Below are 24784 nucleotides of genomic sequence, written 5' to 3'. Positions count from 1 at the left end.
GATACGGAGGTTTTTCTGCTACTAGTTTCACCACATAGACTACTAGTATTTGCATTTTGCAGCCAGGCCATCTCCCTGACATCTGAGGCTAGTAGTTGACAGTTGGTGATTATCTTCCTCATCTCCGACCACTTTAAAGGACTGTTGTTCGCTACCTTGACAATTGTCCTTAACCTTCTAGTGATTACTTCGATAGCCCACTGCTCGGAGAATTGCGTTTCGCTCCCTTCACTGTGTAGATTCCACACAGGTGCTGCCGCTTAAGGCAGATAGGAGTGTGCAATCATCTTTTGAGCTTCTGCTCCTCTCTATTAGCTTTTCTTCTCATAGCATGATTTAGTGCTTCATCATCTTGTTCTTGTGTTTCTGAGTTTCTCTTCTCTCTGTGTTTGTCGTACACACTTTGTGTTTCTCCTTGCAAGCCCTACCGTCTCTTTGGTCTCTTAGTCATTTTCTTTGGTAGGCCCCACTTAATATATGACTACCATTAGTAGTGCCATTGCTTTGGTTGCTCACTTTAATTGCATGTGCTTTAGTTGATGCGAAAATTGTTTTTTGAATGATGATTTACATGAGTAGGTTTATGTCATTCAATCTCTTGCCTTGGTTTAGAAAGGGTTAGAGAGCAAGGTGTGTCGTTTGTATAAGGTATGGCATAAGGTATTGTATGGCTTGAAGCAGCCACCTTGGGCATGGTACAAGAAAATACATGCTCATTTGATTGCTCTTGGATTGAGCAATTCACACACTAAATCAGTAGGTGCACATGATGTTTGGAGAGACCTTGCCTTCCATAGGAGGGAGTGGTCGCTGGACTTCTCTTGGGGATATAGGCGGCTAGGTGGAGTCCTGCTGGAGTGGTTGGATAGGTTTTATGTGGGAGAGTGGGGCGGCTCTCGTGGAGGCCAGATTGAGCAGTTGGCGGGCATCACGTTGTCTGATCATTGCCCGGTTCTCCTGACACTAGATCCCCCAGTATCTGCCCTAGACACTCGATCCTGTAGGATGCCTGACTCAATCTATAGGAGGGAGGAGGTGATGAGACAGATAGAGCAGCTCTGGACTAGGGAGTGGGGTAGGAGGGACCGGATCGCAGAGGAGGTTGCACAGGTCCTAGCCGAGTCGAGCAAAATCTGCCAAGAGGTAGCCATACAGGCTAGGCAGTAGAGTTGGGAGGAGGAGAGAGTGCTCTAGCGGGACCTTGCAGCCACGCAGAGATTACTACAGGAGGCACCAAGGGATCCCACCCTCCATGCATAGGAGGTGCGAGTGCGAGTAGCCATTGCTAGCCTAGAGAATAGGTGCTCTAAGTTCTCTTTCTGCACCCCAGTAGCTTTTTGGGTGCGGAAGGGGGACACGATGTGCAGGGAGTTTTTCCAAGTGCACCAGCCTTGCACTTTAGGAGAGCAGATACGCAGCCTTGGAGATCAGTATAGGAGGGCTCGTTCTAGCCACGATGAGGTGATGGAGATTGCCACTGATTACTACAGACGTCTTTTCCAGCACGAGATAGCCTCAGCTAGAGGACAACGATGTAGGTAGCAGGTTTGGGATCACATCCCGTCCCTTCTTCCAGAGGAGATGGGACGCTCCCTCCTAGCCCCCTTCACAGAGAAGGAAGTAAAGGAGGCTTTCCATACATAGGACAGACAGAAATGCTTGGGAGAGGATGGCCTCTCTAAGGCCTTTTTTACTACCTACTGAGAAGTGGTGAAGGACCCCCTACTGATGACCTTCAAGGAGATTTTCACTTCAGGACAGATGCCAGGGAGCCTTTTGGCAGGCCTTATCAGTCTTCTCCCCAAAGGGGGAGACCGATTGGAGCTTTTCTAGTGGAGACCGATCACCTTATTGTCAGTGGCCTATAAGGCACTGGCAAAGATGATTGGTAGGTGACTATGCCCCGTGCTGCTAGACATCATCCATGATACACAAACAGGCTTTGTCCAGGATAGGAGTATCCTAGACAATGTATTCACCTTCTTTGAGGCGACAGAGTGGGCTCAGCACAGTGGATAGAGACTGGCCATACTACTCTTGAATTTCGAGAAAGCTTATGACAAGGTGGACTGTGAAGGAATTGATTAGGCACGGAGATTGAGACATATAGTCATTACGTGCAGTGAGAGAGACAGGGAGAGTGCGAGAGAGCAGAGTATAGAGTGAACACGTTTTTTGGTACAATGACGAGTGTACCATTTTAGGTTTTAGATAGATATATGTATGAAAGTACAACATGCTAAGGGTGTGTTCACACCCGTGCACATATAAAAGGCACGATGACCCTTTATTCCCAACAACCTCCCACCTAAAGGCAATGTGCCTTAAGAGGAGAAAAGAATCAGCTAAGTCTAAGTATGTACAAAGCTGAAATAAATATATCTATCCAACTCCCATCATTTGTCGGCAATGAGCAAACCGCTCTTCTGGAAGACCCTTCGTGAAAAGGTCTGCAGGATTATCATCTGTATGTACTTTGACAAGCTCAATGCTCTTGCTGTCAAGTACATCTCTAATGAAGTGATACTTCACATGTATGTGCTTTGTCTTTGCATGAAAGACAGGGTTCCGTGCTAGCATGATAGCACTCTGACTATCACAATGGAGAATAGGTAACTCCGTGATGCCAAGCTCTCCCACCAGACGTGAAAACCATAAAGCCTCCTTGCATGCCTCAGTGGCAGCTATATACTCTGCCTCTGTAGTAGACAATGCAATACACTTTTGTAGTATGGAGATCCAAGAGACCGCTCCTCCTGTGAAAGTAAACACATACCCAGAAGTAGACTTCCTGCAGCCCGCATGACTAGCATAGTCTGTATCCGTAAAGCCAACAACAGATGCTTTCTGCTTTCCAAAGCAGATGCACAACTCCTTTGTGCCTTTGAGGTATCTCATAATACCTTTCACTGCATCCCAATGCTTCTTGCCAGGGGTTGCCATGTATCTACTAACCACTCCCACTGCAAAAGTAATGTCAGGACGTGTAGCAACCATAGCATACATCAAGCTGCCAATAGCTGAAGCATATGGTATCTTGGCCATTTTAGCCTTCTCATCATCAGATGTAGGGCTGTCCTCTGCACTGAGTTTCACATATGGAGGCAATGGAACCTCAATTGTTTTCCCCTCCTCCATATTGAAACGCTGCAAAACTTTGGAGATATACTCCTGCTGAGATAGATAGAGTAAACCTTTAGATCTATCTCTGAGTATTCGCATGCCAAGAATGTGATTTGCATCACCCAAATCCTTCATGTCAAAGCTGCCATGAAGACTTTGCTTCAATGAATCCAAGGCATGAGTATCCCTGCCAGTAATCAGCATGTCATCAACATACAAAACCAAGATAATCAGGCTGTCATCTGCTGCCTTCTTGGTGTACAAGCAGTGATCCACTTGACTTCTATGAAAGCCTAGGGATTGCATGAATGTATCAAACTTATGATACCATTCTCTTGGTGCTTGTTTCAGCCCATACAAACTCCTTTTGAGTTTACATACCATTTGTTCTTTCTCTTGTTCAATAAACCCTTCAGGCTTCTGCATATGTATGTCTTCATGCAGATCACCACGTAAAAACACAGTCTTTACATCCATCTGTATGAGCTCCATATCCTCAACTGCAACCAAGCCCAAAATGGTTCTCAATGTAGTCATCTTGACTACAGGAGAGAAAATCTCATCAAAGTCAATTCCATGCTCCTGCTTGTATCCCTTTGCAACCAATCTTGCTTTGTACTTTGGTGAGGAACCAGAAGTGACTTTCATTTTGTAAACCCATTTGCACCAGAAGTGACTTTCATTTTGTAAACCCATTTGCATGGAAGGGTTTTTTGCCCTTTAGGCAACTGCACCAAGTCCCAAGTGCCATTTTTTTCAAGAGATTCCATCGCTGACAGCATGGCTTTATACCATTTCTTGCTGTCCTGTCTGTCCATTGCTTCCTTGAAGCAAGACGGTTCACCACAGTTTGTCAACATGACATACTCAGCCACATTAATTGCACCAGGAATAAATCTATCAGGTTGTCTAGTAGCCCTAGACGATCTCCTAACCCAATGGTCATTGTTTGCTGGCTGTTCCTGCAAATTTCCATTTTCAGCATGCTGTCCTGGCATTTCAACCTGCAAATCAGCATTTATAGCTTGCTGTTCAGGCTGTTCTTGCACATGTAATGGCTCATTTTCATGGGCAATAGCTGGCTGATCATTTCTAGCATCATTTCTTGCATTTACAGGTTCATTTACAGCAGGTATTTATGAGGGGCAGTGAGCTCCCTCTTTATCCCTTTGCTGTCACAAAATGCCTGAAAGGCTTTGGACACATATTCCCCACCATTGTCAGAGCGAAGACACTTAAGTGTTTTATCTGTCTGGTTTTCAGCCAATGCCAAGAATTTTTTAAACTTGTCAAGCACTTCATCCTTGCTACGAATAGGGTAAACCCATACTTTCCATGTAGCATCATCGACAAAGGTGACAAAATATTTCTTTCCCCCTAAAGATAATCCTGGCATTTGACATACATCTGAATGTACTAACTCTAGAGGAGAAGATTTCAAAGAAAGAGACTTTTTGTGAGAAGTCTGTGCATGTTTGCCATAAATACAATGATCACAGTGCTTAAAATCAGCATAACGAAGACAAGGCAAGTAACCCAAACGAGAAAACACTTTCATTCCTGTTTGACTCATGTGTCCCAACCGGCCATGCCACAAAGAAACACTTGGCTGCTCGGTCACGGCAACAACATGGTCACGCACACTAGATACATGGAGTGGATACAACTTATCACTCTAGCAACCTCTGGCAATAACCCTAGATCCCTTATAGATCTTCCATTTTCCATCACCAAAGGTGGTATGAAAACCATCATCATCTAGCTGCCCTGTGCTAATCAAGCTCTTGTTGAGCTGAGGTATATGCCGTACATGTTGAAGTGTAAAGACAGAGCCATGCTGAAACTGTAACTGCACACTGCCAATACCTGCAATCTCACATGCATAGTTGTCCCCAAGATGGACAACACCATGTCGACCCCCTGTATATGTGGAAAACCACTCACGATGAGGGGTGTCATGAAAAGAAGCACCTGAATCAAGAATCCAGGTATGCATGTCATCATCTGTATCTGCAAGTAGAGTATGTGTACCAAAATGTGAAGAGACAAAGAGTACATCACTCCCACTGTCACTGTCATGAGTGACTACATTCACCTCTTCAATTTTTACACTGCTTTTCTTAGGCAGACTGTCCTTTTTCTCTTCATTGCAATCATTTGTCTTCTTGCCTTTTCCTTTCTCTTTCTTCCATTTGTGGCAGTCACATTTAAAGCGACCCTTCTTGCCACAATGATGGCATTCAACATCTTTGCCACGTGATTTACTGCGTCCCTTGCCATCATATTTTCCCTTTTGCTGTGATCTGCCCCTAGTATGCAAAGCACTGGAAGACTTGCTGGATGCATTGTTTTGCCGATTCATCTCTTCCATAAGTAGAGCACTCTCTACATTAGCATACAAAAGGATCACATTAGAATTGCTCATAGCAGTCTTGAATGTATCCCAACTCTCTGGTAGAGTGCAAAGCAAGCAAGTAGCCTTAAATTCCTCATCAATCATAAATTTCAAGGCAACCAGCTGGCTGAAAATGGAGTTAAACTCACTCAAGTGAGTAGACATTGCTGTACCTTCTTTCATACGCAAATTCATAAGCTTTTTCAGCCAATACACTTTACTTGCAGCGCTCTTCTGTGCATACAGTTCTTCCAGTCTAGTCCATATAGCATATGTAGAATCCAAACCTGCAATGTTGAAGAGCAAGGCATTAGAAATCGATTACTCTATGGTTGAGCGTACAAGCTCATTCAACTCATCCCAATCGTCCTGATCCATGTCCACAGGCTTTGCCCCTTTAGTTTTGATCGGCTTTGCCTACTTCTTTTGCAACAGGATATTGTAGCACTGTTTTTGCCACACTGCAAAATTATGTGCGCCTTCAAGCTTCTTTATATGCATCAAATTACTGCCAGCCATGGTTTTCAGCTCAAAAGTGACAAAAAAACCAGTAAATGCAGGCCCAAATTATCACCCAGGTGGCCAAGGTACAAACAAGTACCAATCAGCAATAAATGACCACGCAGAAGTACAGATTTCAGATCTGTAATTCAGTTTTCAGAAGCACCAAACCAAGTGCTACAGCATTATCCAACTGATTACAGATGTTCCAAAAGGCATGTACATCACTTTACATGAGAAATTCCAAAATTTCAGCTGCACCTACGGGCATAAAATTTGACACGAACGGTCAAAAGCCCCAAAATTTTGTGCTCACAATCGTCAAACACACATCTGCATTTCTTTTGTCATGCATAGGACTCTCCAATTTTGCCAAAATAAAGCAATTTCAGCAAAACCCCAAATTTTACCAAGTGCTGATGTCCAAATTGCGCGGAATTCAACGTGCATGTACATAAAATGACCAAATGCTGCACACATTTTGCCCAAATTGCAAAAGCCCCAAATTGCACGGGGTCCAATGTGTCTCAATGTCTAGAAATTGGGTCAATTTCAGCCCAATTTGTGCATGTACATGAAAAGCCCCAAATGTCGAGGACAAAATGTTACAAATTCCTGCAATTTCTGAGACAAATATCACTGTTGCATCTTGCGCGCATGAAATCTGGACAAATCCCCAAATTTTCCAAGTCCTGCGTGTACTAATTTCAGTGAAATTGAAAGAATTTCACTAAAAATGTGAAAAGCCCCAAAATTTCTGGGCAGATGTGCACAAACTTTGTAAATTTTGAGTCAGATTGTCCACATTTGTGTTGAGATCCCCAGATTCGAGAAAAGCCTCAAATTTTTGAGCCAACTTTGCACAGATCTGAAGTCTTGTGCTTACGCGCGCGAAGCCCCGTCAGTGGGTGAAGTAATTTTGAGAGAGAAAAAAAAAAGTTGAATTTTGTGAAAGAAAAAAAATTCTGACGGGTCAACGGATCCGTCAGTCGTGCGATGTGACGCACGCCCGCTAGACACGGCGCCTGTTCGCCGTCCCGTGACCTTGTCGCTAGCGTGGCCTCTCGCCCGCGTGCCCTCTGTCCCGTGACGCCTGGTCGCTGGCGTGGCCTCTCGCCTGCGTGCCCTCCGTCTAGTCGCTGTTCCCTGTCGCATCGCTTGTCGCACAGCTCGACTAGTGATGCAGCAATAGCCTCCTCGTTCGTCAACTCTACAGCCCATCGCATGCTTGCTCCATGCCTGTCGTAGAGTTACTGCTTGTAGCTTACACCTGTGACTCTCCTGCTTGCCTTTGAGCTCTTGCTCAGCCTGACGACCGTCTACAATACCTTACGCTCTGATACCAATTTGAAGGAATCGATTAGGCACGGAGATCGAGACAGACAATCATTACGCGCAGTGAGAGAGACGGGGAGAGTGCGAGAGAGCAGAGTATAGAGTGAACACGTTTTTTGGTACAATGAGGAGTGTACCATTTTAGGTTTTAGATAGATATATGTATGAAAGTACAATGTTCTAAGGGTGTGTTCACACCCGTGCACATATAAAAGGCACGATGGCCCTTTATTCCCAACAGACTGGGATTTCCTAGAGGGCACCATGGTGAGGTCGGGTTTTCCCCAGGCTTGGATTCACGGGGTCGCTGCATTTTAGAGATTGGCCACCAACAAGGTTCTCATAGGTGGTAGGTGAGGGAAGGAGTTTCGGCTGGAGAGATTGGTTCTACAGGGCTGCCCTCTGGTCCCGTACTTGTTCCTACTCTTTGCAGAGGCGATGCCTCACTTCATCAGGTCCCGTGTGAGCGGATTACGCAGCCTGCGACTTCCCGTGCGAGAGGAGAGTGAGTTGCTAGACTCAGAGTATGCAGATGATATAGCACTCTACATAGAGGATGATGAGTTGATGCTGGAGAGAGTGAGGCTGGCTCTTGAGGTGTTCTGTTCTGCAGCGGCAACAAAAATCAACTGGCAAAAGTCTGTTGGTTTTCTCACAGACCCGGACTCTAGCACGGAGTGGGGCATCCACCTAGGATTTAGATGGGTGAGTAGAGGGCAGACCGTCTGGTACCTAGGGTTCCAGGTGGGACTCGACATCACTTCCGCCCAACAGTTTCTTTCAGTCCTTGATTCTATTCGGAGGAAGCTGACCTATTGGAGCACGGCTCGCCTCTCACTAGCCAGCCTAGCCCTGGTGGTTAACTAGGTCCTCCTAGCGATGGCCTTGTACATCGCCTCGTGTTGGTGCTTCTCCTCATCCTGCGTAGTGCAGCTTCGCCGCCTAGTGCGGAACTTCCTTTGGTCCGGGTCAGACGGCTCCAGGGATTCCCGGGCCAAGGTGGCGTGGGCGACCATCATACGGCATCGGTCAAAGGGAGGGCTTGGGATCATAGACCGAGAGTTTCAGAGTATGGCCCTCTTGGGCAAGCTAGTTGTCCGCGGCCTCACACCGGGAGGGCAGGCCTGGAAGGTCCTATTGTAGGAGGGTCTTCAGGATTGTAGGCCGAGGCTTGGCGGTGAGTGGAGGCCGTCCTTGAGATGGATCTTCACGTCAGCCTAGATCACCCCCTTAGATCACCTTTCCTACGCAGTTTATTTTGCGTGTGGCAGGGCCTCCGTAAGGCCCTAATCCAGAGCCTCCCAGGCTGCTAGGAGGAGATAGACCGTCAGCCGGTGATCTGGAATCCCCAGGTCAAAGATCAGGAAGGGGCATAGATTGGCGAGCGGGCCCCACATCTAGTGGGCTGGTTGGGAGGCTGGCCTGGCTCGTACCATCAGGACATGGCGGGGCGGGAGGTATACAGGATGGCGGACAAGGAGGTGCTATAGCGAGTATCAGCCTGCCAAAGAGGAGTGGAGTTGCGGCGAAGGGAGATTAGACACAACGATATCTTCGGAGTGGCTTGCTCCCTCGATACGAGTGCTGATAGAGCCCGAGGAGGTATGGGCCGCTAGGTTTTCACCAGCAGGCACCCCCCTACAGGTAGCTGGTAGAGTGGGTGGCGCCCCGCGAGGGACTTTCTTTGCTATTCAGGAGGGGAGGCGTCTGGCCCTTGACAGAGGGCAGCAGGATGAGGGGATAATTGCCCTTTTGTGGAGGAGGGTTTGGGTGGTGGGCCTTCAGGGGAAGACATGGCGACTAGACCTCTATGTTTTCTGGAAGGAGCTCAAGGAGTGGCGCCTTTGGATGTGGGAGGGTAGACCGCTTGATGAGGTGGAGTGAGATCCAAGAGAGTGGCGATGGCGGACCACTGTAGTCACCAAGAAGCCATCGAGGTTCCTGGAGTACATTGCTAGGATTGGCAGTCATGTACTGATGCAGGAGGATATGGATTGGGCGCCGTCACGCAGTCGGCACTGGGTGAAGCACAGCATCACTGAGCCGTTCCGACGGACCTTCTGGTGCCGCCTATGGGATAGCTGGAGGCTGAGAAGGGTATCGTATTTCTTATGGCTGGTGGCACATGGAGGCTTGGCAGTGGGAAGTTGGCTTGCCTAGATGCAAAAGGAGGGAGGTTGTAAGCGTTGCACACAGCAGCCTTTGGAAAACCCAAAGCACTATCTTTGGTCATGTGAGGAGGCGCAGCTCGTGTGGACAGGAGCATGCCGCATCCTTTGCCGTACAACACCCAGCCTTGGATGTATCTCATGGGGAGCCTTCTGTTGGCAGACAGTCAGCTAGGGCCGTCACCTTCTGTATGAGGCTGGGATGCAGGACAAGATATTCATCATTGAGGCAGGGTTGTGTGCAGTGGTCGGTTTGGAGGCTCTACCCATCTACCAGGTATTGGAGCCCATAGCAGACCACTCTAAGGTATGGGAGATCATAGGGAGTCTTACTCGATGGCATATCTGGAAGGTGCGGTGTCAAGAGACTTTCAGCGGAGAGAGACTTTCAGCATAGGCGACCTTAGCAGAGCTTTGGACCTCCATCATTCACTCCCTCCGCGGCCGTTGGGATTAGGTGCAGGGCGAGTCTAGGGCTCATCAGGAGCTTCATTGTCATTTCATGCATACCTGGGGCGGCCAGGACCCGTTTTTCGTGATGTAGGTAGGCAGCCCTAGATGGCGATACACCCCCCCTCCATGGCTTCTTGCCCCCATCCCCCCCAGACTGCCTTGAGAGGCTTGTATACATGATGTATTTGTGTTTTTGCATCAGCTCCAACTAGTTTGTTGAGCATGAGGACTCCGTTGTAATTAGTTTTTTTGAGTAATATAATCAGCTATATTTTATTTGCAAAAAAAAGCTAGCCATAGTTGATGATCGATTTATGAGCTTGATGTGAAGTTTGCCTTCCTTAATGGTGATTGAAAGAGGAGATCTATGTTGAGCAACCTCTTGGCTTTCCTCATTTGATGGACATGTGTATAGGTTGAAGAAGGCCCTTTACGGCCTCAAATAGGCTCCCCGTGCTTGGAATGAGAAGATAGACTCATTCCTCAAGGAAAGTAAGGGTATCAATGTTTCTCTTCCGATCCCAGTTGTATGTCCATACCTTAGTGGGAGGGCATGTGTTATTCGTGCTTTATGTGGATGATCTCATTTTGATAGGTGATTATGCCTAGAAGGTCAAGTAGACGAAGGAGGCACTGCATGAGGTGTTCGAGATGATGGATATGGGCCTTCTTCATTTCTTTTTAGATCATGAGATTTGGTAGACTCCAAGGGGGATTTTCATGCCCCAACAGTGGTATGTGCAGGAGCTTTGGGCCACGTTTGAGATGGACGGATGCAAGGCCATTTCTACTTCTATGGATCCAAACCGGAAGGCTATGGCCCATGCAAATTCACTAGCAGTAGATGGTTTCGGCTACAGGTAGTTAATTGGGTCATTGATATGGCTTCTTAACACTCGAATTGATTTGTGCTTTCATGTAGGTTTGCTTGTAGGGTTCATGAGTGAATCCAATGTGGTTTACTGGCAGGATGCTATGAGGATTTTGCGGTTCCTGAGAGGGACCTGATCTTGGTATTCATTATCCAACGACAGTTATTGGAGATTTAGCTTTGGTTCTTATTGGCTATACAGATTTCGATTGGGTTAGAGATGTTGACCAATGGGGTCAACCATAGGAGATTACTTTTCTTTGGTTGTAGATGTTATCTCGTGGAGTAGCAAGAAGCAACCCACAATTGCCCTTTCTTCTATCTAGGCAGAGTACAAGGCGGCACCTTCTACCATGTGAGAGACAATGTGGCGTTGGAGGTTACTAGGAGAGCTTGATTGGCCATAGATAGATCCTATGACACTTCATTGTGACAATGAGAGTTGCATTGCTTTGGCATGAAACCTTGTGTTTTATGCTAGATCGAAGTGTGAAGAAATGCTCTAAATGCAAAAAGCACAAAACCAATCGTATGACAAAGCACAAACTGATAAACACAGAACACAATTAGGGTTAGGATTAGAGTTACTCAGAGACATTGAACACAATGAATAAAAAAGTGAATGAATAATGAATATACAGTGCTCATGGAGCAAACACACTAATGCAGTGAATATTGAACCTCGAACTCTTGTATCTCTAGGATCAAGGCAGAGGTTATCAGCTGTAGAGTGTATCATACTTTGAACGGATCCCGAATCGCAGCCAAAGGTAGCCTCCATGGGTCGAACACCAACAAATGCAGCCAAGAAAGATTGGATTTGATACATACGATAGTGCAGGAGATAGAAAGACTAAAAACGCATGTACCTAAGGAGAGAGAAAAACTGGGCAACAACTGTTAGGTGCAAACACAACCTATGGAGGAGAGAGAAGATCAGGGCAGCAGCCAAAAACTGTAAATGCAGCTTGTTGAGGAGAGAGAAGATCAATCCAAAAGCTCTAGACTATTGGTGACATCACCAAATGCTGAGGTTAGCATCAAACATTGCAGTTAGGCAGTAAGCGACAGCTCTAGGGTACCAGGTGACAGTTGCAAACGAGTGGTGAAGGCTAGAATCAGGTGCCAAATGGTAGCAGATGGCCAGGGGAAGCTCTGACCGTGACATTCTCCGCAAACGGGGTGTGGACAGCAAAGATGCAGCTCGTGAAACCTACAAGAACAATGTTAAGGGAGAGTGGTGGGTTGCATATCTATTTATAGAAAGTTTGGAACACCCAATTTAGGGTTTTGCATGTGGGACATAATAACTCTCTAGGATCCTGTTTCTTTTTAAAATAAGAAGGTTTATTCATTAATTAATCGTACTTTGGGGTTGTTTAAGTTAGGCTAATGCATTTTTAGTTCAATAGCTCCTCTCAGGCCCAAAACCAAGCCATGAGAAATAAGCCCTTAATGTTTATTTTCTTTTATCCCAAGGCATCCCACACCAAAGCAACTAGGGCATCGGGCAAAGGGTGCACATTGGCTACCTAGTGACCTACCAAGACTACAGAGGTGATGAGGGAGTCCAAGTGATCACCCTAGAGAGGCTAGGGCATCAGATTAAGGGTGCTCATCGACTGTCCAAGGGCCTACCAAGTTCTCCAAAGGCGGATGAATCAACAGTAGACCTTTTTTTTGGTTTGTTTTTTAAAGGGCTTTTGGTGTAATTTGTACAAAAGATTTAGCTTTAATTAATGGTTTCAAATTAGTTTTTGTCCTATTGAGTTGTTGTGTCTAGAAATAAAGAAAAAGTAGGATGGATAGCTCCACTACCTTCATAATACAAGCAAAACAATCCCACACACTACTAGGATAAGTGCGTAGGGATTCCTAAGTGTATGTCTGTGTGCGCCAATCATATGGAGAATATTTGGAGAGAGGAAAAACGGGTAAGCAAACAAGACAAGCAAAGCTAGCATGCAAGCATAGGAAAAAATTGCCTTTGGAGACTTTCATGTTCAATGCTATGAGTATGGTGGATTCAGAGTCGATCGCTCCAAGTGTGGCTGAAAAGGGATATATGTGTACAGATGCATGTTTACATGAATAGAATGCCAATGCATAGGGTAATGCAAAGAAAGATGCAAGTATTCATGCTGAAACTGGTCTATGACTCACATAAAGTGGTAGTTCCTTCAATTAACACTTGGTCTTTTCACACACACACACAAATAGAGACCTTACTCCCTTGCTCAACACGAGATTGGTCCCAAAGATCGGCGCCACTTTATCAATTAAAAGATGGAAAGTTACAAAAATGAAATGTTTCAAAATACATAACCTATGAATAGTTGGTTTTTATTTTTCTGAGTAAATCCCAACTACATAAGGACAGTACAACATGACCAGAACAACATCCCTTTTAGGAAAGCATTTTATGTGTCCATAACTCAATGATTCATGTGCAGAATTGCAGTCTGCAAAACTCTATATTCACTGTTCTTACTGTCCAACATATCCAAAACAACATCCATTTTAGGAAAGCATTTTCTATGACCATAACTCAATGATTCATGTGTAGAGTTGCAGTCTGCAGAACTCTTTTAGGAAAGCATTTTCTGTGACCATAACTCAATGATTCATTTGCAGAATTGCAGTTTGCAGAACTCTGTATTCACTGTTCTTAGTGTCCAGCATATCCAGAACAACATCCCTTTTAGGAAAGCATTTTCTGTGACTATAACTCAATGATTCATGTGCAGAATTGCAGTTTGTAGAACTCTGTATTTACTGTTTTTATTGTCCAACATATCCAGAACAACATCCCTTTTACTTTGGCATCATTCCAACAGTAAAACAGTCCTACAAACATCACTAAATGAGAGCTGAAAAACCCTTCGATGGAATCAGCCCATCATGCAAAGCATTTTCTCTGAGAATAGAGAGAGAGTTGACCAGAAGGAGCAAGCTCTACCTCCGTACATGAGTCAGAGACGAAGAAGTACTCTCCATAGCTGATGTACTTGCAGCAATCTGCCCTCAGCTCCTCAAAACTTCACTCTCATATCTGCCCCTCATGCCTATTACGTTTTTTTAAAATGCTCTCTCTCTCTCTCTCTCTCTCTCTCTCTCTCTCTCTCTTTTGGGAATTTGTGCCACATGGCATACATGTAACAAAATTCCCGTTTAAACCTTCCAGTCTAAAATTCTCCATGATCGGTGCAAAATTTGACCTCGGCACAGAATGGAGAATTAATCCTCGTGCAAAAACGAAGATAATGACGCAAACAGATTCTGGGGTCCAAAAATAGTAACTCCCTAAATTTTAGGGATGATGACCCCTGCATTCCTCAAGTTGTTTTGAGCAACTTCTATCATTGCAACCACATTAAAAAGTGTAATGTGGCTTAGTTACGGTGACTTTTATTTCGTGAACATTCTTACATGTGCATCTTCTATCTTGGCCAAACTCATTGTCATGCACCCTCTCTAGTGGCTAAGCACACAGTCCCAAACCACTGGCATTCTATTCTTCAGTGTCCATTTAATATGGAACTGGTCATAAGGCTCAGACAAACCATTAGTCCAATTTGTCCCAATGGTTGCCTCTTCTAGCCATGCAAAGATCTCGGCTTAATCCAAGAGAATTCTCGGGGTAAAAAGCAACAGCAACTAAAGAAAAGAAAAATAAAATATTTATATAAGTAAATAAGGAAAGCAACTGCAAAAAATATCACCACCTGGTGATATATTCCCCTCTTGAAAGAAGCAAGCGATCTCGATTGCATGCCACACATGCTAACGGATGATATAGGACAATAACAGGATTCTCCATGTTATTAGTGCCATCGCATGTATCACTTGCTAATAGATGACACGGGGCAATCGTAGGAGTTTTTCCACTACCATTTGTGTCATTGCAAGTTCAAGTCTCACATAGGTGGAGAATCACATCTTGTATCCAACTATGATTACTAGGAGCCTTTCTAATATACATATTTTCGGATGCAACACAGGGCAATAGCACGTATACCCGCAACTATTAGTGTCACAACATGTATAATCATTCAATTGAAGTGTAACAAATACAACTTCAAAGCATTGAGATTTCATTCAATGATACACATGTTAATGCTAAGTGTAAACCATACATTGTGCATTATTCAATGAGATGTGGTATTCAACTGTACAATAGAGAATTTACATTGCTTCAAAAGGCATTCTAAGTCATTGTAGATTCTAGTAAGAAAGCTTCTTAGTAAAGTTGCGGTAACCGAGGCGAATCTGCCAATTCAGCCTCTTCCATCCATTTGGCATCCGTTGGTGAATAGTTCTTGAGCTTCACCAAAAATCTTCTTATAACTTTACCTTTCACTTTCCTATCCTTATGTGCCAGGATCTACTCAGGAACTAGAATCTCATCTAATTCCTCTACTTTAGGGTGTTCCTCTTGAATCATATCTTTTGGCACTTCAACAATAAAAGGCCTCAATAGGCTCACATGGAATACATTATGAATTTTCCAATTCTCTAGCAATTTCAGCCTATATACCACGTCATTGATATTCTTTGAGACTTGAAAAGGGCCATAGTAACACATACTCAGCTTTGGAAACAAACATTTCTTGCCCTACCAAACGATCCACACTCCAGTATGGTTGGGATGCACTCCTAGAGGAATAACTTGAAAGTGTTTGTGTGGAAGGTTGAGCCTTTGTCATAAGTACGCCACCTGAAAACAGGTATGTATAGATCCTAAAGGTTGTGTCTAAATGTGCTGAGCCACCCTGTTTTGGCGTGTGGTGGATAATGTGGTGCACTTAAATGGAAGTAGAAAGGAAGGTGCAGCAGAAGATGAGGGAGGGATGAGTGGGAGCCCAAATGGATTTGTGATGGATGTTGTTGTGGAAAACATGATTGGTTTCTTTTTTCCATTAAATGCACTAGATGAAGATGCACCTACTCCATATTGACCATGAGAAATAAAACCATTTGAAGAGAAAGGAAGGGATGAAATACTTAAGTTCTTCTTTTAGCTTCTTACCTAGTTTTGAGTTCATAAAAAAGTACATGTCTTGCTCATTACTTACAAACCAAAGCTTGTTTTGAAGAGTCTCTTCTTGATGAGCATCCCTTGATCCAAAAGAAAATATAGAATCAGATGGCATAGAATGTGAAATAATATGATTTGTACTTGGCATTGGAGAAAAAAAGTAATGTGGAAGTGATGTGTAATCCGAGCTAGGTTCCATTTGTAGATGGCCGGTCTGTATTAGAGATTCTGAAGGACTTGCAAGATCATTAGTTCTATGTACCAAATCTAAAGGAGAAAACTCAAGCTTAACTTCAACCTCCTACTGAGCTCTATGCATAAGGATGAGATCATACTTAGCAGCAGAAATTTGATATGGTCTGTGGATTTCATGGTAGTCTGATGGTTCTTTGTCCATGTCAGATTGAGTAGTGGCAAGCTAGGAGGCCCACTCTTGATTGTTTTGGTCCATGTTTGGTTGTGGAGACTAGAGCGGTGTTGTGAATGTGTTCAGAGTTATCTGACCCTTCTGTTGTTCATGTTTTCACGAACGAGCTTTCCAATCAAAGGCCAAGTTTCTCAGAGAGTACCTAGCTCTAATACCATGTGAAGAAATGCTCTAAACGCAAAAATCACAATACCAATCATGCGACAAAGCATTGATAAATATAGAACATAGTTAGGGTTAGGGTTAGGGTAACTCAGAGACACTAAACACAATGAATAATAAAGTGAATGAATAATGGATATACAACGCTCATGCAACAAAATGCTATGTAGTGAAAATTGAACCTTGAACTTTCATATCTTTGGGATCAAGGCAGAGATTATGAGCTATAGAGTGTGTTGTACTTTGAATGGATCCCAAATTGCAGGCAAAGACAGCCTCTGTGTGTCGAACACTAGCAAATGTAGCCAAGGAAGGTTGATCCGATGCAGATGGCAGTGCAGGAGAGAGAAATACTAAAAACGTAGGTACTTGAGGAGAGTGAAAAGCTAGGTGATAATTGTTAGGTGCAAATGCAGCTTGTGGAGGAGAGAGAAGATTAGGGCAGCAGCCAAAAACTCTAAACATAGCCTGTTGAGGAGAGAGAAGATCAAGGCGACAGCTCTAGACTATTGGCGACAACAAAATAGATACTGACATCAGCATCAAACGCAACACTTAGGTAGTAGGGGACAGCTCCAGGGTACCAGGCAACAAGTGCAGACAGGTAGTGAAGGTTGGAATTAGACGTGAGATGGTAGTAGATGGTAATCTCTGACCGCGATGTCGTCCGCAAATGGGGTGTGGGCAGTAGAGATACAGCTCCTAAAACTTACAAAAACGAGATTAAGAGAGAGTGGTGGGCTGCATGCCTATTTACAGAAAGTTTGGGGCACCCAAATTAGGGTTTTGCATGTGGGACACAGTAACTATCTAGGATTGCGTTTCTTTTTAAAATAAGAAGGTTTATTCATTAATTAAGCATGTTTTGGGGCTGTTTAGGTTAGGCTAATGTATTTTTAGCTCAACACGAAGCACATTGAGATACGGTACCATTTCATTCGAGAGAAGATCTTGGATGAGACTATTGATGTGGTTTACTGCAAGACAGAGGATAATTTGGCAGATTTGTTTATGAAGGTGCTTTCTATGATAGCACTCCAGATCCTTGAGCCTTATTCCGTATCTAGGATTTGAGAGGGGGTGTTAGAGACTTAATCATCCCCTAGACTAGCATTCTCAGGTTACAGTTGGTGCAGTTAGTTCTCTCAGGTAGAGTTATGTATTTTTCCTGTCTATTTGGGCATCTCCAACAGGCGCCAATTTTTGGGTAATTTTGGCAGGCAGTTTTGTGCCATGTGGCTGCTGACAGGTCATCACAGGGCAGGTGGCATTCATTGCCCTCCAGCAGTTGGCCAGATTTTGTGGGGGTGGTCAGATTTGGCAGGTTGGCCAAATCGCCATGGCAGCAGTTGGCCAGATTTGGTTGGCCAACCTACTGTAAATTTTCAATATTTTCTTGGCTATGTATTGGCCACTTAGCCAGCACACACACACATTCTTTTTGCAGACTTCAAGGAGCATAGGTGGTGAGATCTTCAAGTTGAGAGATACGCAGACATACGCACTATGCTTGTGTACATATCTGCTTCCTTATTCAGCATTTTTCATTGCAGATTTGCGCATTCTACTCTCTCTCTCTCTCTTTGTGCTCACTCTTTCTCTCTTTCTCCCCTCTCTGTGTTCTTTCTTTCTCTCTCTCTCCCCTCTTTGTGTTCACTCTTTTCTCTCGGTCGCCATACGCTTCTGCATTTGCTGCACTCTGATAGTATCTCATTACCCATTATTGTACACCAATGTGGTCATCGTACCTAGCATTAGATTGTTAGAAGATCCAATCCAGATCACACACCAAGCTAGCCTCATAAGAAGCTTCTCTTTGTGCTGTTATTTTGGGTCTCCATTAGCCACTATTGAGGTTTATCTTTTTAGAAGTACAATTATAATCACATTTTTCCATATATTTCAAGGTGCTGGCAAGTTTGGTACGGGTACCCTTCATGCTATTGATGTGAACAAATAGTGAATTTTCCACTTCATATCAAGTTGAAAAAACTTGGGTTAATTTTCATAATTTCCAAAGAGCTTGGACCTTGATGAAATGTATCCGGCATGTTCTCAACCACCAAAATACTGTATAAAAGTGTAATTAATAAGTGCATGCAATTTTTCACTTTGAAATTCTAACTTGCCTTCTCCTATGGTACTACTATTAGGTCTTTTCTTTTCAAGTCATTGCATGTCATGGACCTTTCCTTGTGAGGGTGAATCTGACATTGATTTTCTGTGTATAAGCTTTTCACAAATTTTGTCCTTTATGGTGCCGCAGTGAAGAAAGATTTTCAGGGTTTTATGACTTAAGCTTGTTAGAGTATAGGAACTTGGTCTTAGTGAACTATAATTTAACCTTACGAGAGGAGAAAGAGCCATGAGGAGGGAGTTTTGGGTAGGCTTGCCATCAAAGCTGTGAAGGGTTCTTGATAGGGCTTTGGCAGTGTATTGCAATCCAACATCTTTTGGGCAGTCCAATGTCTCTCGTCACACTTATGCATGGCAACTTCTGGTAGGCTGTATCAACTGCACTGTGGAAACAGGCATGTGCTGCATATTTGCTAAACATCAGGCCATGTGTAATGGAGGCCATCTACTACCTTCACCTGTTTTTGATGCATTTCTTTGCCATGTCTGAGGTGGCATCAGGCGTAGCAAGATGATCTTTTATTTTTAGCTGTTTTGTGGATGAATCGGAAACATTAACCTTAACCTAACAATTTTCTGAGCCTATATCTAAATGCAGAACAGTTATTTTAGTCCCCTTGTACCAGAAGAAACAAAATTATGAAACAGGATTCAGTATACTGTGCCTTTCGGTACTACTTTTTTGTTTTCAGTAGTAGGCATACAAAGATTGTTTTACTGCTGACTTGGGAAGGCCTAATATGTCAGTTCATTTCTTAGGTTGGTGACTTGGGGCTGTCAAAGGTTAAGCATCAGACCATGGTTTCTGGTGGTGTGCGAGGGACATTACCGTGGATGGCTCCAGAGTTGCTAAATGGGAGTAGCAGTCTGGTTTGTGAAAAGGTAAGGCATGTCTGATTAGGTATGATCTAGCGATGTTTTTTACTTTTAGCAGCCTACAGTTACATCAAAACAGCTCTGACTGCTGGATTTTGTAGGTTGATGTATTCTCATTCGGTATTGTGATGTGGGAGCTCCTCACAGGCGAGGAACCATACGCTAATATGCATTATGGTGCTATCATAGGTATGGGACATGTTCTAAAGGTTTTCAAAGCTGTAGATGGTTCAAGGCTGTAAAGTGCAGCCTAGCTTGCAGGATGTGGTGTACTGTTTTTACTCAAAGATCCCTGAATTCATTACATAATACCTTTTCAGGTGGCATAGTGAACAATACCTTGCGACCGCTGGTTCCGAGCTGGTGCGAACCATCCTGGAAGTCCTTGATGGAGCGTTGCTGGTCATCTAATCCTGCAGAACGGCCCACATTTCTAGAAATTGCTGCAGAGTTGAGGTCTATGGCAAATGTTAGGCCTCAAGGGCAGCAGCAAGCACAAGCAGCAGGCTGCATCTAGCAAGGAAGGTCAAAATTATTCTTCATATGAAAGGCATCGAAGTGTTAGTAGGTAATTACACTTTTTTTTCTCACTATTCAAGGCCGACATCCAGTCTGCTTTCACAGGATGTTAGTCAATGTGCACAGTTACTGACGTTTCTTGCTTTTTCCTTTGAAGCTATGTACAGGGTATCTCTTTGTCACTTTGAAGCTGTGCAAATCGATATTGTGCGAGGCCAAAGATAGCATTTCAGACAGCTCGACCCAGAGCAGAGAAACAAGCAAAAGGACAGTCATCATCATGTGCTAAAGTCCAAGTATTTTTCATTTGTCAAGGGAAAGGATGGTCTGCTTTGAGTTGTTCCTACAGCCTTGTGGCAAGGTCTTTAGGTGAGTGAGTCCCTGGGTGTGTCTGCTCATAGTTGAAAATTTGATTGGGTCGAATGTAAATTATACCAGCCTTATAATTTTGTTTTTGTGAAACACCTAGCCAGCTGGTAACTCTTGTCGCTATTCTTTCCTTACTGTTCACTCAAATCGCATATTCCTTCTAAAGCCCATGCAGCCTGTAGGCGTTGGCTTTGGTCCATTGTGCTGGTAACCTGTTGTAGATTTCATTTTATTTTATAATACTGAGTCCTTGTAAAGCTTATGTTTAATGAACATACATCTTTTTAAATCGTGCAAGATATACCTTATGCCATTTAAGCAAAGAAGTGTCAGGTTTTTTCTCAAATTGGAAATGTGACATGGTAATATTGCAAACATAGTAAAACGTCCAGACCTAAATCCCTGAGATCATGGGATAATTGAAGGAGGTTCCATGCTGATCTCTCAGCTGCAATCATTGAGTCCGCTCCATGAGAACAGTTTGCAGGATGATGTGTCATATTCCAATCACCAGCCAGGAGAGTAGGGACTGCTTTGGAGCTTCCAGTTTGGTAGTCAGGAATTCCCCTTTACCTGGGACAATAAACATGTGGGCCCTACATGGAGAGCTGGCAGACTTGACAGAGTCTATGGAAATCAAGATGCATGGTGGCTCGACAGTGGCACCAAGGTGCAGGTATTAGCTCAGGAGATGGCTTCGGATCATTTGCCCATATTGCTGTCCTTCAAGATAGTTACTGCCACCAGGACTTCTAATGGGCCTCCACCCTTCAAATTGAATACATCATTCCTTAAGGAACAGAAATTTCTAGCTAAGGTGAGAAATGCATGGGGGTGTGCTTTGGATGACTTGATTACCCTTGACTTCAAGTGGCTTAAATGCCTACATGAAGTTACAAGCGCTGCCAATCATTATGGCAGGCAGAGAGCTGAACAAAGAAGACAAGAAGTACAGAAGACTGCGAAGGCAAGAGAGGCACTTCTTGCTGCATTACAGCTCAATCCATTGGACTCTAGGATGCAGGAGACCCTCCTAGTAGTTGAGCAGTCTCTTAAGGAGTAGGAGGAGCATAGAGTTGCTGCAGCCAGGGTGCAACTCAAGGGAACATGGGAGCTCTTAGGAGATGCACTGTCTGCATTATTCTTCAATGCTCCGAAATTCAAGCAGAAAAAGGAATTAATTGTTGAGATTGTTGATAATAATGGGGTAAAGCATACTGATGACTGGAATATCTTGCAAGTTTTCAAGGGTCACTTTTCTGCCATTGTGGTCAGTGAACCAGAGGAGCCTGAAAACTATCATGAAAGGATGCACAAATTTCTGAAATGGTTGATCCTATCCGCTCCCATGAAGCACTAATCCTTGAGCATCCATGCACAAAGAAGAAAATCAAATTTACCTTGGACTAAATGAAGTATGGTAAAATGCCTGGTCTTGATGGTACCCCCCCAGAGTTCTTCCAAGTGCTGTGGGACACCTGTTCTGACTAGCTGGTACAACTACTCCACTGGGTAAGGAAAACGGGGATGCTGCCTGCAGATTGCAACAATGGAATCATCAAATTGGTTCCCAAAGCTCTGGATAGACCAAGCCCTCAAATTGGAGGCCGTTGACTATGCTTCCCTTTACCTACAGGATTTTGGCCAAAACCCTGGTGGGTAGGATCAAGTTCCTGTTAGGAAAGATTGTGCACCCATGGGAATACGGATTTGTGCATGGGAGGAAAATATAGGATGCTGTTCTTAATCTCATCTGCTCCATTGATCAAGCAATCATGCATGAAACTGACTTTGTCCTGGTCAACATGGACCTGGACAAAGCGTACGATAGAGTAAGTTGGTCATTCATTCTCTCAACTCTGAGATCATTTGGATTTGGTCCTATCTTCTTGGGGATGGTAGGAGCCCTCTTTAGGAATGCTTTGGCCTCTGTGATGGGCAATGGGATGGTTTCCCTCCTGTTTCCTCTATGCAGATCAATAAGGCAGGGATGCCCGCTGGCACCCCTCCTTTTTGCATTCATTATGGATCCTCTGCTGAGACATGTTGACAAACAGGTTGCTGCAGGAACTATCAAAAGGTTGCCTCTCCCTGACGGCACCCACATGGCAACACAGTTTTTTGCAGATGATAATGCAAGTGTAGTTCAGGCTGAGAAGAGTTCGGTGGATAACCTGATGCATCTATATCAGGAGTTTGCAACACACTCGGTGTCTAAAATTAGCACTGCCAAAACGGAGCTCTTACCATTGTCATATAATGAGCCAAGCTCATGACTGCTGGAGTATGGCTTTAGGTTGGTCAAATGTGGTGAAATTATCAGGTACTTGGGATGCCCTGTTGGTGTTGGGATATCTTCTAAACAGTGTTTCCAATGGTTCAGGGAAAGGATCCAGAGTAAACTTGAGAAATGGCAGAAACAACAACTCTCTCTAACTGGGACGCTAGTTGTAGCAAAGATTATTCTGACCTCTCTAATGGTCTTTATGGCCACCATGCTCCCCTTCCACCGAACCTCCTGGGAGCAGATGGACCGCATGATCAGGGGCTTCATATGGAGGAATGAAGGTAAAAAAGGTGTCCCTCAGATACCGTGGTCTATGCTGACAGCCGATAAGACAGAGGACGGATTTGGGCTGGAATCTATGTATGCAAAAGCTCAATCGTTAGGACTCTCATCCCTCAAGAGGATTGAGAGTAACCAGCTGTGGGCAGTCCTTATGAGGGAATGGATGAGCAAGGCAAGAATGTGGGGTAAAGTTTGGCCTGGTGGTTGCTGGTTTGATGTATTGGGAGGGGATCTTAAAATCAAGCTACCTCAGTCTTGCTTTGGAACTCCATCCTGAGGGAGTTCAAGTGGACTTGTGATCCCCAACATCAGGAAGACCCCTCTCTATTGCTAAGTATATGGCTCTCTCCATTTCCATATGACCCTCAGGTTGCGCCAGTCCGCGAGCAGCCCAGAATGGCTAGAAGGATTGCATTGAAAGGTATCGAGAGGTAGGCGGATATCTGGAATGAAGGTGCCAAGTCTTGGATGGATGTGCATGAAGTTCAGGAGCTGTTTAAGCTGAATAACTCAGAACTGCAATGGTTCTTGAGAGTTATGGAGCGGCTTAAGTCGGAGTTTCCATCTCTGGGGAAACAACATACTCATATTATGAAATACATGGTTAATCCTGTAGGAAAGAGGGTGTGGATCCTGAAGAAAGCAATGCAATTTAAAGATAAGTCACCTCAGGTTGTCATGCAGACATGGGCAGCTTGGAGGAAGCAATTCCCTCATGCTAGGATGGCATCATGGAAGAGATGCTTAAAGCGAGTTTGGAAAGAAACTCAGTCAAATAGATTAAACACATCTCTGTGGAGACTGGTCTTGAACAAGTTCCCTGTCAAAGCTAGGTTAAGCAAGATGCTTAAGATTCCCCCTTATTGTAGCTGGTGCAGAAACAAAGAGGAAACCAAAGTGCACTTGTTCGGGGAGTGCCTCGGGATCAGACCAATCTGGTCTTCAGTAAAGAAATGGTTGAGGCAAGCCAACTTGAAGGATGTAGTCACAATGAAGATGGCACTTTTTGGTGACTCGAGAGCAGCTGATAAGGCAACACTATTGTTGTTAAGTACTGTAAGAACAGTTGTGCTCAAGTTTATTTGGTCTCATAGGAATGCTGCCATTTTTAGGCAAGGAAAAAGAATGCCACTAGCAAAAGACATCCCTGGATTGAAAATGCAGTTGATAGCGTTTTTGAGAAAGATAAAAAATTCCCATTGGGTATTTAAATTGTTGTAAGAAGTTAATGTTTTGGCCTAGTGCCTGATGCATAGAAATATGCTGTAAATATTCTTACGTTTTAATGGTAAATGACCACGCATTATTTATTAAAAAAACATAGTAAAACGTGTATCGCCCAACTCCAGCTATTTTCTAACAAAGTGATATCGCAAATCATTATAACATTGTAACTCCAGCTGTTCTCTAGTACTTTACCAGTATTACTAGCCACAATGATGTGCAAAAACTACCACTTTACGTAACGAATGAGGCGCAAACGCTTGTCCAAGTAATGTAGTAATTGAATTAACGAACTTTTAAATCGTGCACTCCACAAGAATTGTAACTATGTTACCACCAAAGTTTAAGACCTAACGGTAAAGCCCCTGAAAAACAACGTAGGACCTAATTACCTACGGGAACTATTTTGGGTGAGTTAAAATCCCTAAATAAATGTAAATCCACAATTAAAAAAAGTTTCACAGTTTTGAGACACAAGGAACATAGAGTGCTGTATAATATGGTAAGATTGAAGATTTACTCAATTGAGATTTCGCTCTAACAAAATGACAAGATTAGAGTTTTATCTAACATGGACCATTGAGTGATCATATATGACATTCGAGTCGTCACCATGGC

The 24784-nt window shown here is 43.9% G+C and overlaps 1 protein-coding gene across 1 annotated transcript in view; it reads left to right on the top strand.

Moving 5' to 3' along the window:
- LOC148035679 (RAF-like serine/threonine-protein kinase PRAF) overlaps window positions 1-24233 on the top strand; it is a 61830-nt gene extending 37597 nt beyond the window's left edge. Inside the window, exons 9-12 of the mRNA XM_087677688.1 lie at window positions 19369-19491; window positions 19587-19674; window positions 19806-20053; window positions 20162-24233. Of these exons, the coding sequence (XP_087533814.1) occupies window positions 19369-19491; window positions 19587-19674; window positions 19806-20002 (408 nt within the window). The 3' untranslated portion in view covers window positions 20003-20053; window positions 20162-24233. The remainder of the gene's footprint in view (window positions 1-19368; window positions 19492-19586; window positions 19675-19805; window positions 20054-20161) is intronic.
- The last annotated feature ends 551 nt before the right edge of the window (window positions 24234-24784 follow it).

This window comes from Lygodium microphyllum, chromosome 5 (genome assembly GCF_053477565.2).
Source record: "Lygodium microphyllum isolate KBCC chromosome 5, Lygodium_microphyllum_v1.1.10, whole genome shotgun sequence".
Lineage (NCBI taxonomy): Eukaryota > Viridiplantae > Streptophyta > Polypodiopsida > Schizaeales > Lygodiaceae > Lygodium > Lygodium microphyllum.
This window is presented reverse-complemented; position numbering and strand designations above follow the sequence as displayed.